We start from the raw sequence: 19,785 nt of genomic DNA on the forward strand, positions 1-19,785 counted from the left end.
ATGAGAATAAGTGGGTGATTGAATTGAAATTGTGTTTTGACTGAGAATGGCTTCCTGGCAAAGAGGAAGTTTGAATTAGCTTGAAGGGTTCACTGGGTATGGATTAGATTAGTGTAAGGATATGTGATAAAATAAAAAATAGTAATTGACATTTATATTGCAATTTAATGTTCATGTACCTCTTTATGGACTTACTTATTTTGATCCTCACAACAAGGGAAGGAAAATGTTTTGGTGAAGGAGCACCAAACCTGGCTTTAAATCCTACTTCTCCCACATTTCTGAATAGGTTTTCTTATTTGTTAAATGAAGGGATTGGAGTTCTTAATCTTTTTTGTTTCGTGGACCCATTTGGCAATCTGGTAAAGCCTACGTCTTCCTTCCTAGAATAATGTTTTTAAATATATAAAATAAAACACTTAAGATTTTAAGGGAAACAGGTCATATTGAAATGTAGTTATGAAGTTTTTAAAAAAAACCAAAACAAGTTCATGGACCTCAGGTTAAGAGCCTCCAGACTAGATGTCTAAGATCCCTTCTAGCTCCTCATAGTTTTGTGAGACCTAGGAAAGTAGTAGTCTTTTCTTATCTTTATGTTACAGATGAGGGAACAGCCTTAGATTAAATGATCTTCCTAAGATTACGCAGCTGATAAGTGACAGAATGAGAGGTTAAACGCAGGCCCTCTTGATTCCAATCCCTTTTCCTCCTAGGACACTGTCTTTGATAAACCTGTTCAGCAATTGCATTTATTAAAAAAGATGTACATTTATAGAGGAATACAAATACAGACATAATGGAGACTTTGTATTTCTATGTTGAGGGAATATGGCCTGGGAATCATTGGGGAAACCTTTTTGGAGGTTTAGAGTTTTGAAGTGAGAAAGGGTCATGGATAAAAAATGAATTCCTGTTAAAGATTGGCATGTATAAAGGCAGAGAGAATTGACCAAAAGAGGATTTATTCTCATCAGAAGTTCTTCATTTAAAACATACAGATCTTAAGAAACAAATGTTCAAAGTCAGTTGATACTAGTGAGACTGAAACGGAACCTATTGTGGATGATGATGACATTTTCCCACCATATGTTTTGAGGCCAGATGATGGAAGTCCAAGAGTCACAATTAATACAGCCATTGGACACATCAATAGGTATGGTACTAAATCATTTGTGTTTATTTCAAGACTAAAAACCTATGGCTGTTACAAGATTTGTATTTTAAAAAGTAAGCAATATCATTTTAGATCTACCTAAATCATACTGAAATATCCTATTCCAGATGAGTGATGTACTTTTGAAAATACTCATCAGCTATTTCTACCAAGCTACGCCATCATACGTACAGAAAGTACACTTTAAACAAAATCTGAGATTCTGGTCGGGAGGTTTAAAAAAAAAAGCGAGCTAATATATAAGCATTCATTGGCAACTCTGGATTAATAGATACATGTTTCTGCTTGAGTAAATTTTATTGTACTTGTTCTATAGTAGTTCTTTTTTAAAGTGTATATATTTCAGGTGAAATCATTTTTTTCAAAGCAGTGACAACAGATTATTATGCCAATTTGTATTTTTGAGATGGTATTAATTTACTTTAGCCTGAGCGAGTAGTTTTCTCATGTTGGCTTGAAAAAGGTCTGAATATACATACCTGGCTTTTAGTATGATGTGTTGTATGCAAGCACATAGCAGAATCATCATCTTAAAATAAAACATTGCTATAATACTGTATACAGGAATTAAAAATCACACTTCTTTTAGTACTTTTTATGGTTGCAAGCCATGTTCATGTTCAAGGTAATGAAAATAAACACCATTATTGTTCTACCCCACTATTTCCCAACTTTAGAATTTCTGTTTTTTTCATAGATACTGTGCAAGATTACCAAGTGATCCGTTTACTCATCTAGCTCCTAAATGTAAAACCCGAGAATTGCCAGATGGTACATTTTACTCAACTCTCTATCTGCCAATTAACTCACCTCTCCGAGCTGCCATTGTTGTAAGTATGGAAAAGTTAGGCAAGCCTTTGTATATAGAATCTGTAGAGTATTATTTTTTTTATTCCAATTTCTACTGTAGAGGAAGCTATACAAGTTATATTTCATTTTTTTTCTTTTCTCTTCCTTTCTCCTCCCAATTATTTTGTTCTGTGATTAAATCTTGTACTTTTAAGGTCTATGAATGTGGTTTGTAGGAGTGTAAATAAAAATTAGGACAGCACATACAAAACAACTAGACAGATACATCTTTGTGGAAGAGGAGGAGAAATTACCTAAGAATTATCTTTTACATCATTCATACAATTTTACAGTTGGAAAGGACCTTACAGGTCATTTAGTCTAACTTGCTAACCATTTCAGAAGTCCCTTCTTCAGCATTCCTGACAAGTACATCCACTTTCTGCTTAAGTATTTTCTATTTCCGAAACACCACATTTAGTTGTTGCATGACTCTAATTTAAAAAAAAAATGCAGTGACTAATTGTGACTTCAGAAGAAGAATGATGAATACTATTCAATTCTTGGCCAAATGATAATGAGCTAGAGGTGCTAAATGAGATATACATTTTCAGAATTGGCCAGTTTAATTCTTTTGCTCAGTTATGCTAATTTGTTTTAAGGGTGCGCATCTATTGGGGCAAGGCCACAGTAGTAGATAGGGATAGAAATGCAGGAAAAAAGGTAGTATCATAGTACAGCACGTACATATCACATAGAAAGGATGAAAAGAGGGTAATTTTGTCACTATTATGTTAAGTTTAATGTATTTTCTAATGAGCTCTGTAACAGAAGTTCATGATTTCATATACAGTCCTATTCTTCATATCCTAAAAGGTTCATGTTTGTCTATGGTTAAATTTATGATATAAAATCAAATATAAATTTAAAATAAATGGCTATTTGTATTGTGCTGACATCTGCCTAACTTTCATCTGTTGCTCCTACCTGAACCTGCTTTCCAGAGCAACAAAGAAAAAGCCTATTCCCTATTCCACATTAAAAATTAGATATCATCACTAATAATTTGTATTATAGGTACATATATTAAGACAGGTCTCTAGCTACATAAGTGATTCTGTTATACTTGTAATTTTGAGTTGGAATGAAGATTTTCTTTTCACTGTGTGTAAAAGCTGTTTTAATTTTATTAAAATTAATTAATTGAATCATAATTTAAAACTGTAATAATGATAACCTTTTGTTCTTCCATAAGAATTTTTAAAAATGCTTCTTCTCTTAAATTGAGACCTTCCAGTTTTCTTAAAATATGGAATTTTATAATGTCAGGTAAATGGAACTTTAAAATATTGTTTTGAGGCAAAACATGTATTACCTATATTTAAATTAATGGAGTTGAAAACTTAATAATGTTCATATATAAAGTAAAGGTCTTGTTATTTTCAGGGTCCACCAATGAGTTGTGCAAGACTGGCTGAAAGAGTTGTAGCTCTCATTTGCTGTGAAAAACTTCATAAAATTGGTAAGGATATTTGAAAGGCAGCATCATCAACACAGAAAATGCATGAATAAAACTTTTGTATGGAAATATTGAATGTTTCTAGGGACCCAAATTTGTAGTGATGTTATTACTGTTGATGGTGTGCTTTAGTTAAAGGAAATCTTAGCAGTATCATTAACTAATGACTTAAAAATAATATAGGAATAGTCTGTTTTGTGTGGGAAAATGCCCATCATTGATTTGCATCATTTTTAGAAATAGCATAATTATAAATGTATTCCAGATATCTCACTTATTGTCATTGCCATGACCCAGCTAGATGATGTTTCTCCTTTAGATAGCTGTGGAAAATTTCTTGTGACAGCCACCCACTTAGATAATTCCATCCTAGTCCATTCTTATAGAATGAAAAGCAAAATTTAATGTTGGCATTTGCAGTTTTAATGGGAGCAAAACGACATTTATTTATTTATTTATTTGTTTGTTTGTTTTATTTATTTATTTTTGGCATGAGGCAATCAGGGTTAAGTGATTTGCCCATGGTCACACAGCTAGTAAGTGTCAAGTGTCTGAGGCTAGATTTGAACTCAGGTCCTCCTGACTCCAGGGCCAGTGCACTATCCACTGTCTCACCTAGCTGCCCCTAAAGATGATATTTTTTATTCAAATCCCACCTCAGACATTTGTTAGCTCTTTGATCATGGGTGAGTCACGTGACCTTTCTGTGTCTCAGTTTCCTTTTCTGTAAAATAAGGAGTTGGATTCATTGGCCTCTAAGGTCCCTTCCAGTTCTGAATTTGTGCTCCTTTGTTCAAAAATGTAATTGAAAATGATGAATTAATGTTAAATGCTTCTAGAGTTTTACCAGTAAATGTACTTAGTAGAAGTACAAAATGTACTTTACTTACAGAGTATGATTTTAACTATTAGAGAAGTGAGGTTTAGGTTATTTGTGCTAATTTTCTTTCTTTTTTTTTTTGTTAATGAACAGGTGAACTAGATGATCATTTGATGCCAGTTGGAAAAGAGACTGTTAAATATGAAGAAGAGCTTGATTTGCATGATGAAGAAGAAACCAGCGTTCCAGGTCGACCAGGCTCCACAAAACGAAGGCAGTGTTACCCCAAAGCAGTTAGTATTGATTATAACTGGATAAGGATATAATATCTTTTGGGACCTTATTTCCTACCATGTCAAATCTAAATCCCTTTGTTTCCTTTGTTTGTACTTGGAGCCTCTTCTGATGATAATTCACATTTATATGCTAATAACTTCCATTTGTGTAATGCACTTAAAGTTTGTAAATAGCTTTCCTTGTAATGTATGCTATACAAGTATTATCCCCATTTTAAAGGTGAGGGAACTGAGGTTCTGAGGGTTGGAGTGATTTATACAAGGCCTTATACCAGTGTAAGCGGAAAAGTTAAGATTCACACCTTCCCCTTGATTACACTCCACTGTTGCCCAGCACCTACCTCTGCCTCAGCAAAGCTAGTCTCCTTACTGTCCCTGAGACGACCAAAGTTCCTTCCTATCTCTGTTCCATTGTTTATACTATTCTTTCATCTAAATATCCTGCCTACTCATCTATAAAATGAAATGTCTTAGCTATGTACAAGGTTGTTGTGAGGACCATATGCAATAACATGATGTATATAAAGTTAGTCACGCAATAAACATTTATTAATCACCTGTTATGTACCAGGCTCTGTGCTAAGCGCTAGAGATAAAAAAAAACCCCGCAAAACTCCTTTCCTCCAAGGAGCTCCGAATCTGATGAGGGAGACAACATGTAAACAACTATGTGCAAACAAATTCCAAAAATGTGAAATTGGAAATAATAGAAGGAAGGCAATAGCATTAGAGGAGATCAAAAGGGGTTTTCTTTACAAGCTGGAATTTGAGCTGGGATTTGAAGGAACCCAGGAGGTAGAAATGAGACTGGAGAGAATTCCAGGCATGGGGGAGAGCCAGAGAAAATGCTTAGAATGGGGAGATGGAGTATTTTGTTTGAGGAACAGTAAGAGGGCCAAGGTCCCTGGATTACAGAGCACAAGGGAATGAGTATTTTACGATGTCCAGCTACTCCTGTTATTTCAGTGTGAGAATGTGAGTGTAAGCAGTTCCTACAATAGCTGAAGATCGGAACCTTATCCATAACTGCTAATCCTGTGTTTTTCTTATCCATATCCTTTCCTCAGTCATACAGAGGATCTACTCAGCCCACCTTTTTGGTTATTTACAGTTTTGATGTTTCTGAAATTGTGGTGTCCCATGATTCATAGACATTATCACTAGATGACTATTGGTGATAGAAGGTTGGGCCTCTTAGGATCCAAATGGAAGTTGTTTTTCAGTTGTGTCCAACTTTGTGTGATCCCTTTATGTTTTCTTGGCAGGGATCCTAGAATGGTTTGCCATTTTCTTCTCCAACTCATTTTATAGGTAAGGAACAGAGGCAAACAGGGTTAAAAGACTTGCACAGCATCACACAGCTAGTAAGTGTGTAAGGCTGGGTTTGAACTCGGGAAGATAAGTTCAAGCCAGGCATTCTCTCCACTGTGCAACCCAGCTGTGCCCTCCAAATGGAAGAGGTGCTGCCTGTAGATTGTCATGTCCTGTAGTTATTTCTGTTTGTATGTGATAATGTACCAGGCCTAATAATATAGCAATTCAATTCAACAAACACTTATTAATCACTTACTGTTGTGTTGGACACTGGAAATAGACATATAAAAATGAAAAAAGTTGTCCCTGTACTCAGGGAATTTATATTTTCTTGGGAAGTTTATATTTTCATCTATAGAAACAGATAAATACAAGGTCATTTGAGAATAGAAAAAACCATTGACAACCAGCAAGGACCTGGAAAGATTTTTACAGCAAGTGGGATTTGAATTGAAATCTGAGGATAACAAGAGGTGATGAGAAAAGAATGCATTCCAGGCAGGGGGAACAGCCTGGGCATCTGCAGTGAGATCCTTGACCACTCAGAGGAGAAAATCCTACCATTTCACACGGGAAGTCAAGCACAATCAAGTCAGTAAGCATTTATGAAGCACTTACTAGGTGCCAGACACTGTGCCAACTGCTGAGGACACAAATACGAGCAGAAAAACAGCCACCAGCTCTTGCCCTCAAGGAGCTTACATTCTCCTGAGGGAAGACAGTACAGAAAAAGGAGTCTGAAAGAAGGTGGGTGGTAGAGAAAGTCCTGTAGAGATGAGGCAGTAATATAGCCTGGAAAGGAATGGAGAACTGATTGGCTTAGGCCTTCTTAAAATGGAGGTTCTGGGAGGAGCCAGTTGGGGGGAGGAGGGTCTTCTGGGTAACCTCCTTGCCTCTATTCTCTCCCCACCCTTGGCCATCCTCCACTCACCTGTTGATCTTCCTAAAGTGCAGTTCTTTCATCTGTTCCCTCTCCCTCTCCCCTCATTCAGTAAACTCCAATGGCGCCCTTTTATATCCAGAATCAGATCAAAAATCCTCTTGGCATTCAAAGCAATCCATAACCTGGCTTCCTCCTACCTTTCCAGTGATCTTATACTTTACTTCTCCTCATGTACTCTTCAGTCCAGTAACACAGGCCTCCTTAATGTTCCTAGAACAAGACACTTCTATCTCCCTACTCCAGGCATTTTTACTGCCTGTCTTTAATGCCTGGAATTCTCTCCTTCATCTCTGCCACTTGGCTTCCCTGGCTTCCTTTATGTCCCAGCTAAAATCCCACTTTCTGCAGCAAGCCCCTTAATGCTAGCACATTGCCTCTATCGATTATCCACTTTATCTTATGTCAATCTTGTTTCATAGTTTTTTGCATTTTGTCTCTCCCATTAGACCCTGAGCTCCTTGAGAACAGGGACTTTTTAAAAATCTCTTTTACCTTTTTTTTTGTGTTCCCAACATTTAGAACAGTGCCTGACACATAAGCCAGCACTTAATAAATGCTTGTTGACTTGTCTTGTTGACTGTACTCCCTCTCCTGAACTTCTGTATGTTCTGTGTGTTTTATATCACACACTTTAACAGATTATATACTCTTGTATTTCTGTTATGTGTGTGTCTATTGTGTCTCTTCAACTAGAGTACAGATTCCTTGAGGGCAATGATTATATTTTGTAATTCTGTGTCTTTCACAAACACTAGGTACATAGGATCACAGATCTATACAGTTGGAATGAACCTCACAGGCCCTTTAATTGAAACCCTTCCTTTTACAGGTTAGGAAGCTGAAGGTCACGGAGGCTAAATGACTTGCACAAAGTCACACACAGATGATAGCCGAGGCAAGATTGGAACCTTGGCATGTCCTTTCATTCCAGAGTCAGCCCTCTTTCTCCTATAATACTCTGATCTTGGGTACCTATTAAATGTTTAATAAATCAGCACTTGATTGATTTATTGGGTAGGAAAAGTTTTTCTGATTATGATTCTAACTTATATGCTGTATACTAGCCCAGGGCATGTAGGAGGCTTTATACTAGAAGTTAATAGCTAAAGTTTTTAGGTTTGTCTTTGCTTTGGTACAAAGTAAATAGGGCATTGACATTATCACTAATGTCAAATGTGTCTGCTGAGTTGTTTCAAACAGATGGGTTATTGTATTTTTAAAACCATATATTAAGATAAGCTGCACAGATAACATGTATTAACATGTATTCTGCAGCAGTCATAGATTTTACGTAATTGTCTCTTGGATCTTGAAAATGGTGATATATAATTTGGGGACAGATAGTTACAAGACAGAGGTGTGGGGCACCTTCAGCCTTGTGGCCCCATGTGGCCCTCTGGGTCCTTAAGTGTGACCCTTTGACTGAATCCAAACTTGTTCTGTAAATCTTGGACTCAGTCAAAAGGCCCCACCCAAGGACTTAGAAGGCCACATGTGGCCTCAAGGTCGCAGGTTCCCCACCCCTGGTGTAGTAGATTTTGAAATTGCTCTCATGCTTAATAGATGTTCATTGAATGATTGAATGATGACAATAGTGACTCCAGCGACAGCATTAAAGTAGGGAGTGTAGTTAGAGAACTGCAAGAATTGTGAGCCATCTTGATTTTTAAAAAATAGTGTTAAATAAATGTATGCACATTGGTTTTAACTATGTAACTATCTTTTAATACATGACTTTATTTTCTACCCCCCAAGGTATCTTTATTAGAACTTCAGAGAACTTGAATTACCTTGCATTTTTATTCATTTTTTTAGGGCCCATATCCCAGTTTCTTCCTACTTTGTGACTTTAGTTCTCAAACATTTTTATCTAGTCAGCCATGTTAGGGCAGCTCTTGGAACCATCTTCAAGATTCCTCTGACTTTTGGTGTGATTTTTATCATTCCTTTGAGAAAGTTATAGTGACAGTAACATCTTTCAGCCATTTCTACTTAGCTGTGGTAAAAAGATGTATGATGTTAATGGACTGGGCAAGAGAAAATATACTTTTAGAATATAAGGAGAGGGTTTGATGGAGAGGAGCTGGAATGGCAGAGAAGAGTTAAAGCAGCACTGATACTGAGTAATAGCCCATGGTACTGTGGAAAGCACAGTGGCTTTTGGGTCAGAGGACCTGGCTGCATATTCAGCCTTTGATGCTTATTATCTGACGTGACCGTGGGTTAGTGTCTTCCTAAGGCTTCCTAAGCCTTGGTTTCCTCAACTATACAGTTAGGGAATTAGACTAAATGGACTACCTTCTAGCTATAGATGTGTAATCCTACAATCGGTGTTTCAGGGGCTGAGTTGCAGGTGCTTAGCAAGGTCTGTGTAATTCTTTTGAGATTGCCTTGTGATTTGGGGGGCAGGGATCTGATTTCTAAATATAGCAACACTGGTCTGAAGAACTTCCTAGGATTTTTGTTAAAATTTCCAAATCTTTATTTTTTAGAGAGAATAACAGCTTACCTATTTGCATCCTAGTCTCCAAAATTTTGTTTTGTTTTGCTTTTGCTGTACATATTTTCACCTTCAAAATTCAGTAATACCATTTGGCTCGATGCTTTGGTGTATTTGTACTCTATTGATAGTGCCATTGTACTCTGCCTTCCTCAGACCTCATCTGGAATATTGTGTTCAGTTCTAGGCACCATGTTTAGGAAGAACATTGTTACTCTCAAAAGTGTCAAGAGGCGAGCAACCAAGATGGTGGAGGGCATTGCAACCATGTCATAGAAGGATTGTTTGGATCTGGAGAAGAAAGGACTCAGGGGAGACATAGTAGCTGTCTTCAAATATTTGAAGAATTGTCATGTTGAAGAAACTTAGATTTGTTCTGTTTGGCCCCAGAGGGCAGAACCAGAAGCAATGGATAGAAGTTGTAAAGGAGCAAATTTAGGCTCGATCCCACAAAAAAATTTATAACAATTAGAGCTCTTCAAAAGTAGAATGGCCTTCCTGGAGAGTTGGTAGGTTCCTCCTCTAGAGATTTTCAGCAGAAACTAGAGGAGCAATTGTCATAATGAGGATTTCTTTCGTCTGTGGCTTAGACTAGACTCAGTGGCCACTGAGGTAAACCAATCTAAACCAGTTATCAAATTTTCTGAATATTCAATTTCTTGATTTTTTAATAATAAAGAATTTATTGTATTTTGTTCTTTAAAAAACTATATTTGTAAATTTTAGGTAGTAAAAAAGAAGTTTCAGCATTAACAAATGTAAGACCATCTTCCTACATCTTTCCGTTAGATTGTAAGCTCCTTGTGTGCAGGAACTGTTTTTTCCCCTCTTTTTTAATCTCAGTGCTTAGCACAGTGCCTGGCACATGGTAGGTGCTTCATAAATATTTGATTTGATTGATTGATTATTATAGATCTTGTGTATTTTTTTCTTAAGGTTTTTTCTTTGCAGCTTTTAATTAAAGAAAAATGACTTAATGTCATTGAGATTATTTTAAATGAGCTTGTTTTAGTGATTCTGATTTTTCTCTCTTCAACTATAGATTCCAGAATGTTTGAGGAATAGTTATCCAAAGCCTGATCAGCCCTGTTACTTATATGTGATTGGGATGGTATTAACTACTCCCTTACCTGATGAGCTTAACTTTAGGAGACGAAAGCTCTATCCTCCAGAGGATACCACAAGATGCTTTGGAATACTGACAGCCAAACCTATACCTCAGGTAACAATTTCCTATTACCTCTTCTCTACGTTACTTTCTGTTTCCTTCTCTTCTCCTTTATTCTTCTCCAGAGAAAGGTTGGGATTTATGTGGAATCTTTTATTAACCCAAAATTAAGTTCAGTGTTTGAAAAGTGATGTTTCCCTTTTATTTAAATATTTCACATCTGTATTTTCTGTGTGTTTATAGGTGATGGCATTCAATCATTAACTTTTGGCTGGGGGCTTTTTTGTGTTGGTGCTTAGATTCCTCACTTTCCTGTGTACACACGCTCTGGAGAGGTTACTATATCTATTGAGTTGAAGAAATCTGGTTTCACTTTGTCCTTACAAATGCTTGAGCTGATCACAAGACTTCACCAGTACATATTCTCACATATTCTTCGGCTTGAAAAACCTGCACTAGAATTCAAACCCACAGAAGCTGATTCAGCCTACTGTGTTCTACCTCTTAATGTTGGTAAGGCTTCAGTCTTAAATAGAGCAGAAATTCCAACTTTAAATATCCAGTATCCCACAAAATCACTAATTCTTTTTGATGGTTAATTATAAAGGATAACTGTGGGCCCAGTGATCGACAATATTTCTGTGGTCTGAGCACCAGCCTAAGGTGGCCATCACTAGGTAAAAGGGTGATGAATTTTTCACCTGTAGCAACTTTTAGAAATTGTCTTCCAAGCCATAGAGGAATGGCAGTGTGCATTGGTGAAAAGTGGACTGCCTCAGTGAAATCACAGGTTTTTGAAGTATTGAAGCAATTTAAATCTAGGATATAAAAATTTATTTTTCTGTTCATAATTTAGAGATGGATCTGGTAATGTGTAGTCAGAATTAGAAATCTCTTGTCTTTGTCATTTTTATTTTTAACAAGATAAAGATTTTTTTTTTAACTTCCTCTAAGTTAATGACTCCAGCACTTTGGACATTGACTTTAAATTCATGGATGATATTGAAAAATCCGAAGCTCGTACAGGCATTCCCAGTACTCAGTATACGAAAGAAACACCTTTTATTTTCAAACTAGAAGATTACCAGGATGCAGTTATCATTCCAAGGTACGTATATCCCATTTTTGCTCATTTAAAGGGCTTCAGTATATTTGTGTGGATATACTCACCAGCACAAAAGTTTATATATTGATTTTGAAAAATTAATATAGAAACATTATTATTCTTATTTCTAAGTACCCTGTTCCAGAGCTCTAATATACTTAATTATGTTTACAAATGATTATTTCATGGTAGAAGGATCTCAATATAGGAAGAAGAGATAAATTTAAATGTTAATTTCTGTAGAACATCTTTGCCTGATCCTACTTTCTTTTGCCTCCCCCTCTCTGTTTACCCACAACCTCAGATCCCTACTGTAGAATAGAAATAGTAGTTCTTAGTGTAGTTTCTAAGAATTTTGCCAAGAAAAATCCATTAAAAATCATAAATTACAGTGATAGAGTGGGTTGTTTTTGTTTTTGTTTTTTGAGGAGAGAGTGGCAAATATAGCATAATACTGTTAAACAACTCATTCAGGGAATAGCAAATATCATGTAATTTAGTTAAATCAAACAAGTTTACAATTTTCAAAGAATTAGAATACTAAAAAATTGAATATATTTTAATCTTTTTGTCACTCAAAAAACACTGCAGTGTTTTATTATGCCTTGTGATTATTATCATTATCCTTTAGATTAGCCAGAATTGAGCTAAACCAACTTTTACTTTTATATCCTTCTTGAATAAATAGATTGGGTGTACTTAAAGTATTTACCCTGTAATTTTTTCAGTTTTAGAAATTTTGTACTCTGTCCACCTTGGTGAAAACTAAGTAGAAATAATATTCTTTTTTTAAAAAATAAATGTTTTATTGATGCTCTTTTATTAATTTATTTTGATTTATCAACAATCACTTCCATATGCTTTTGAGTTTAACATTTTTCTCCCCCCTTTCTCCCCACCACCCTCCCCAAGATGGTGCACAATCTGATATAGGCTATATATATATATATATATGCATTCTTATTAAACGTATTTAGAAATAATATTCTTAAAAGGTGCAGATGTTTTACCAAAGCACAAGTATCTATCATGATGATAATAAGGGGAGATAAAAAGTCAAATGCTAAAGAAATGAATTTTTCTAGCTGTTGAACAGCATATATTTTGTGTCCCCACCAAGTGTTGAAGTAATGTCATTATTATATTCTAGCCAAACCTTACCATAATGCCATGAAATCCTGCTTGGAGAGTTAAAAATCAGTCAGGATATGGTTGTCTATATATTTGAGGCCATATATCTTATTTCTGTAATTACTCTATTCCCCTACCTCAAAATAAGGATATTTGGGGATTTTTTTTTATTATTCTCATTGCTGACATTTTAAGGTAATGTAAACTTGAAAAGTATAGGAATTAATGAGATTAATTAAAAGGGCTTTACAATAAGATATAGTTGTAAATCGCCGAAGTTTAAAAAAAACAGAAATGTAAAAGATACAATGAGTCCTTAAATTTTTCCTTTTGGAGGCAGTTAGGGTTGAGTGACTTGCCCAGGGTCGCACAGCTAATAAGTGTCTGAGGCCATATTTGAACTCAGGTCCTCTAGCTACTGTACCACCTAGCTGCCTGAGTCCTTAATTTTTTTAAAGTTGGGTGCAGATCTTATTTTTAGGGTGTATTTGAAATGAACCATCTAAGATATGTTATCAGAAATTTATAATTGTCTTAAATGTCATCTAAATTTTCATCCTTAGAGTTATTACCTCAAACTAAAAAGTGTTTAAATTAATTTTCTATTAGTTGTAATAGTCTAAACTTAAAGTTGATCAGTCTTACCCCTGGTTCCCCCCCTTTTTGTTTAGGTATCGGAATTTTGATCAGCCTCATCGATTTTATGTTGCTGATGTATATACTGATCTTACGCCACTCAGTAAATTCCCATCCCCTGAATATGAAACTTTTGCAGAATATTATAAAACAAAGTACAATCTTGACCTGACCAATCTTAACCAGCCACTGCTGGATGTGGACCATACATCTTCAAGGTAAGAAGTCACTGAAGTGTGGGAAGGCAGCAGAGAGCGTTTGCTGTAGAGAAACTGGGCTTAAATCTCACCTAATGCTACCTTATTACTACTACTTTTGTGACCTCGTAAAGTGAGGAGGTTGGTTTCTTAGGTCCCTTCTAGCTCCAAACCTGTGTTTGAAAGTCAGTTTATACTAAAGACTTTATTTTTATAGGTAATGACATATATGTTTTTTTTTTCACCTAAAATTTGTGTTGGTTTTTACTATTTGGTATAGTAAACGAAGTCTTATCTCTAATTTTAGACTTAATCTGTTGACTCCTCGCCATTTAAATCAAAGGGGAAAGCCCTTCCACTTAGTAGTGCTGAAAAAAGGAAAGCCAAATGGGAAAGTCTACAAAATAAACAGGTACTGCTTTTACATAAGTATGGTATGACTATATATAATTTTTTATATTATCAAAATGACTGATTTTTAAGGTTATTGGAAATTAATAATTGGAAAAATAATCCTTTTCCCCCTGTTCAAAGATATTGGTTCCTGAGCTCTGTGCAATTCATCCAATTCCTGCATCATTATGGAGAAAAGCAGTTTGTCTCCCTAGTATACTTTATCGCCTGCACTGCCTTTTGACAGCAGAGGAACTAAGAGCCCAAACAGCCATTGATGCTGGCGTAGGGGTCAAATCACTCCCGGCTGATTTCAGGTAAAACCTTTGCATTATTTAAAAAAATTTTACTTTCTTAAGTTTGAAATTCTAGTTATAAAGGAATTGAATAAATGAAGTTTCTAACTTGAAATTAGTTCATATTTTTATACCTTTAAAAAGTTATTCTGAAAAAAATTTTAAAAATAAGCGCGTTTGATTATGTGAAATAGATTCATTCTTTGCTTGTAACTTAAGTCCTTTTTTTTCATTATGTAAAGGAAGATACATTCCCAAGAAGATTGACTCTTGATCATTGATGGAAGGATTCTGTAAGAGATCTGATAGGAGATTCTGAGATGAAAGCCTGCCTATTAATTTCTAGACATTCCAAAGGATTCTTTCATTTAAAAAAAATTCATGTCATAATCTTTAGTTCTTTCCTCTTAACATCCTTTTGCCACTCTCTGCCCTCTTTACTTTAGTTGCAATCTAGGGAAAGTCCTATGTATTTATTTTGCAGTGCATAAAGATGGATCAAAATAATGAGGGGGACCTGAAATTTTTTTTTAGTGCAAGTATCAGAGTAATAAAAGCTCATATTTATGTCGTGTGTTAAGATTCACAAAGTTAACTTTGTTCATAACAGTGTAAAGCTTTGGGAGCTTGGCCGATTTTGCCTAAGGCCATGTAACTAATGTCAGATCTATGATCAGGTTCAGTCCCCCTGACTCCCAAGACTAGTGAGTGTTCTTTCCACTATGCATCTCCATTTGTACTAAATTCAATCATTTATAAGTTATAGCATAGTAGATTTTAGTAAGTTGTCTTCTTATAATGAGATCTGTCTGGATAAGAAGAAGGTTTCTCTTTTGACCCAAGAGAAAATTTACAGGTTTATGTTTGCATGTTCCAATCAGCTGCTATGTTTTGCACTTAATATTTTGGAATAATAGCTTTTCAACAATCATATTGTCTTTACAGATATCCTAACTTGGACTTTGGATGGAAAAAATCTATTGACAGTAAATCTTTCATCTCAATTCCTAACTCCTCTTCAGCTGAAAATGAAAATTACTGTAAGCATAGCACAATTGTAGTCCCTGAAAATGCTGCACATCAAGGCACTAATAGAACCTCCTCTCTAGAAAATCATGACCAGATGTCTGTGACCTGCAGATCATTATTTAATGAGTCACCCAGTAAGATCCAAATTGAAGTTTCCACAGAACTTACAGCAATTAATGGTATTTCATACAATAAAAATCTTGCCAATGGCAGTTATGATTTAGTCAATAGAGACTTTTGCCAAGGAAATCAGCTAAATTATTACAGGCAGGAAATACCTGTACAACCAACTACCTCATATCCCATTCAGAATTTATACAATAGTGAGAACCAGCCCAAACCCAACAATGAATGTACTCTGCTGAGTAATAAATACCTTGATGGAAATGCTAACAAATCTACCTCAGATGGATGCCCCACAAAGGCAGTGACAGTGACCACCAGTACTTCAGAAACTTCTATTACTTCAAAAGGGAGAATTGATTCTGAACATAGCCCTTCCAATGGGTACTCCTCAAAAACCCTTGGCCCAAATCCTGGACTCATTCTTCAGGCTCTGACCCTTTCTAATGCTAGTGATGGATTTAACTTGGAGCGACTTGAAATGCTTGGTGACTCCTTTTTAAAGCATGCAATCACCACATACCTGTTTTGCACTTACCCTGATGCTCATGAGGGCCGCCTTTCTTACATGAGAAGTAAAAAGGTAAGCAGTAATATACCTTAAACTTTCAAAACTAACTCAGAAATAATTACCAGACTCCAGTTTTTGCATAATATCCATTTTAGTTAGTGTTTTCACATATAATATCATTTTTGAAAATATCATTTGACTGTTCTGTGCACTTGGCAGCATCTACTCAAGATCAGTACTCGAGCTCCAGTATTCATTTCCCTCCTGTTTCCAGTGGCCAGCAAAGATCTAAGCAGTAATAGTATAACTCTTGACATGAAGCTTCTCTTTCAGTGGTGAAATTTAGAAATTTCTTTGAGTATCTGATTTTCTTAAGTATACTGCTTTGCTCACTGCTTGAATTCAAATGAAGCATCAAAAGATGCTTTTTGATTGTTGACTAAATATGTACAAAGCTGTATTCTAGGCACTGGGGGTAGGGGAGGTAGAGTGCAAATATGAAAAACAGCACATCCCTTCCTTGTCCTAGGGAGCATGCAGTCTAATTAAGGAGATGAGGTATGAACAGGGGGAGGAGTTAAATTTCAGTAAAATATTTAAGCAGCAGTACTAAATTGCAGAATAAGAAATGTCATAAAGCAGTATATGTCTAATTATGAAATGAATTGTACAGATAATTGCTATTATAATTCAGAGGAGAGAGAGAGAACTTCAAGAGTGATCAGGGAAGATTTTACAAAGGAGATGACCTTTGATAAAAGTCTTAAAGAATAGGTAGGATTTGGCAAGAAAGGAAGAAAAATGTTCCAGGCAGGTAGACTATTGTAAGCAAAAGCTCAAGGCATTTTTTGAGTAATATTTCAAGGAAATCATCAATTCCCTGGCAGATAATAATGTTTGCCAATTCTGGATGCAAATTTCTAGAGAAACATAATATTAACAAGCAAAGGGAGAAATTAGAGATAGTAAGAAAAAGAGAACAAAGAGGAGGATTAAAATTATCATATGAATATAAATTTTCTTCCATATTACCTTTTTCTCTTTATAGAATTAAAAGACAGGTCTTTTGATGTCCTTTGTAAGATTAAATAGTAATACTTGAGCTGTGCTCAAAAATACACAGATATTTAAATGGATCCATGATATCATTGGTCTATATGTTGAGACCCATTTAAGTTTGTCTGCCTTGTGTGATATGAGCTATATTATGATTAGAATTATATCTGTGGTTGAATTTCAAAGCAATTTAAGTTTTCTTAACTGTTTAAGACCAAGTTTCATTCTACATAAAGAATTTATGATATTCCATTGTACATATAATTGGGTATATTATGACATAACTGGCTTCTAATATGTATTTGTTTTAAATAATTGTTAGTCTGATCATCAAAAGCAGTTATTTGCTACTTAAGTCATTAAGTTGTGAATGTGGAAAGTTTATTTTTAAAATCTACTGTCTTTGTATACACATTGTTTATTTTTCTATGTTCTGTATTCTTAGTTGAAAAATAATTAATTTTCGGTTTAGTATTCATATACTAACATGGTAAAGTGTATAGAATGTTAGTTGTATATTGTAATATTTTCCATTTTGTATTCAAGTTGTGTACTTTAATGATTGTTGAAAATCACTAGAAGATTTGTTAATGTTTTCCTGCAACTTGAAGAGATAATGTAAAAGTACAGTACAGGTAAAAATATATTACTTCAGTATTTCAAGGATCTGTAGTTTCATAAGAGTAGAGTACTTCCTGTCAAGAGATTATAGCACCTCTGTAATTAGTAGCTAGTTTATGAGAGTGTTGTGACTGTGAAAACTTGTCACTTTATGGTCATTCTGATCAAGAGTTCCTCTAACTTCAGTAACCTGGTGCATGTACAACAGACATAGTTTTAGACTGGGCCTATACTTTGAAGCCATTTTAGCCTGGTAGGAGCTGTCAGATTTGTATTCCCCTGAAATAATTTTTGAGAACACTTCTGTGCCACAGTGAGACATCAGTGAAAGCTTGAAGTGAAGGAAGTTCTATTTAAATGCATTAAATATCTATACAGTACTAATGAAAGATAGAAGGAAACAGAGAGAAATTGCAAAGTGACCACAAAATGCATAAAATATGTGGAAATTAATCTACCAAGACACGCTTAGGACTTAAATATAACTATAGAATGTTCTTCATAGAAAAAGAAGAATTAAAGAATTAGAGATATAGTCACTGTTCATTGTTGGGTTGAGCCTATATAATATTACAATGCCAACCAAATTAATTCACAGATTTAGAACCTAACATTTAAAAAACTCCTTTGGAGGAAGAAAAGGTTTAGAAACTCAAGGAAATAATGAAAGAAGAAATGAAGAGAATAGCATTGTTTGATTTCAAATGATATTATATATTATAATAATAAACCATATTATAATCATCAAGTTTACCTGGTACCACTTAAACAGTAGAAAAATAGATTTGTGGACCTTAAGCAGCAAAACTCTCAAGTAATTGAACACAATCCAGTGTTTCATAAATCTAAGAAGACGAGCTACTGGGGAATGCCTATTTGACAAGAATGTATGGGAGAACTTGAAAACATTTTGGTAGAAAAAAGATGTAGACCAGCATATTCCATAAACCACCATAGGTTCCAAATGTATACAAAAGTTAAGTATAAAAGGATAATTCCATATTTTTTTTAAAGACAAGAATGGAAGGAGATAACCCAAGTACCTTGAAAGTCTGTAGCTAGGAAAAGAATTTTTAAAAATGTTTATTGGTATCTTTTTTATATCACTTCTCTTTGCCAATGTACCTTTCCCCCTAATTCTCATTCAAAAGATTATTCCTTTTAATAGAGAACTTTAAAAAAATGGAGGAGGGAAGAAGTGTAGCAAAACTAATCAGCATATCACTATTAATGTATAAAATGTTCTACACCCTTGGTCTCCCATCTCAGCAGCTACATTGGGGAAGATGTGTTGTCTTATGTCTTCTTTGGGGCTAACCTTTAGTTATTATAATTTCATGCAATTCAGTTGAGATTGTTTTGTTATTATTTATATTTACATTATAGTCGTATGTGTTTTACTGACTTCATTTGCATCTGTTCGAATAAGTCTTTCCATACTTCTCAGAATTCATTATTTCTTAAAGCACAGTAATATATTATCATATTTATGTACCACAGTTTGTTTATCCATCCCCCAATGGATGGGTATCCATTTGTTTCCAGTTTTGCTACCACACAAACACACAAAAAAATGCTGCTATAAATACTTTGGTGGATATGGGGCTTTCTTTTTGTCATCTTCCTCCATGGGGAATATGCCTAATAGTAGACTCTCTGGGTCAAATGGACATTTTAGTCACTCTTAACCATATTATTCCAATTGCTATAAGAGGAGATTGCTTATCAGTTAAGAGATAGGGGATGATCATAAAAGACAAAATAGACACTTTCAGTTATGCAAAATTTAAAATGATCTGTATAAATAAAATCAGTGCTTCTGAGATAAGAAATGAAACTTACTGGGGGAAAAAGGTCTTTGCTTGGGATACATCTGAATAAAACCTAACATCTGAGATAAGAAATCTAGAGCCATTCTCCAAAAGATAGGTGGTCAAAGGCAATGAACAAAAAAAGTTCTCAAAAGTTAGCTAACTAACAACAGCCATAAATTATTATAAATTATTGCCACTAATAGTGAAAGTTAAAACAGTTCTGATGTCCACTTCAGCTTCTCAGGTATCAAAGATGGTAAAAGATAGCAAGAGTTAATGTTAGTGGGTATAGGGGCAAACAGATGCTTTGTCAATGAAGCTGTTACCAACTATTTTGAAAAAACAATTTG

General features: G+C 35.0%; 1 protein-coding gene across 1 annotated transcript in view; it reads left to right on the forward strand.

Annotated features, from left to right (window-relative positions):
• The window catches only part of DICER1 (dicer 1, ribonuclease III), a 65,045-nt gene that overhangs the window by 18,184 nt on the left and 27,076 nt on the right, over positions 1 to 19,785 (forward strand). The window contains 12 exon segments of the mRNA XM_021005138.2: positions 999 to 1,153; positions 1,872 to 2,004; positions 3,410 to 3,485; positions 4,456 to 4,595; positions 10,398 to 10,577; positions 10,823 to 11,036; positions 11,478 to 11,631; positions 13,431 to 13,613; positions 13,900 to 13,928; positions 13,931 to 14,004; positions 14,127 to 14,302; positions 15,227 to 16,016. Of these exon segments, the coding sequence (XP_020860797.2) occupies positions 999 to 1,153; positions 1,872 to 2,004; positions 3,410 to 3,485; positions 4,456 to 4,595; positions 10,398 to 10,577; positions 10,823 to 11,036; positions 11,478 to 11,631; positions 13,431 to 13,613; positions 13,900 to 13,928; positions 13,931 to 14,004; positions 14,127 to 14,302; positions 15,227 to 16,016 (2,304 nt within the window).

The sequence above is a fragment of the Phascolarctos cinereus genome, unplaced genomic scaffold (assembly GCF_003287225.1).
Source record: "Phascolarctos cinereus isolate Bilbo 61053 unplaced genomic scaffold, phaCin_HiC Scaffold_2;HRSCAF=192, whole genome shotgun sequence".
Lineage (NCBI taxonomy): Eukaryota > Metazoa > Chordata > Mammalia > Diprotodontia > Phascolarctidae > Phascolarctos > Phascolarctos cinereus.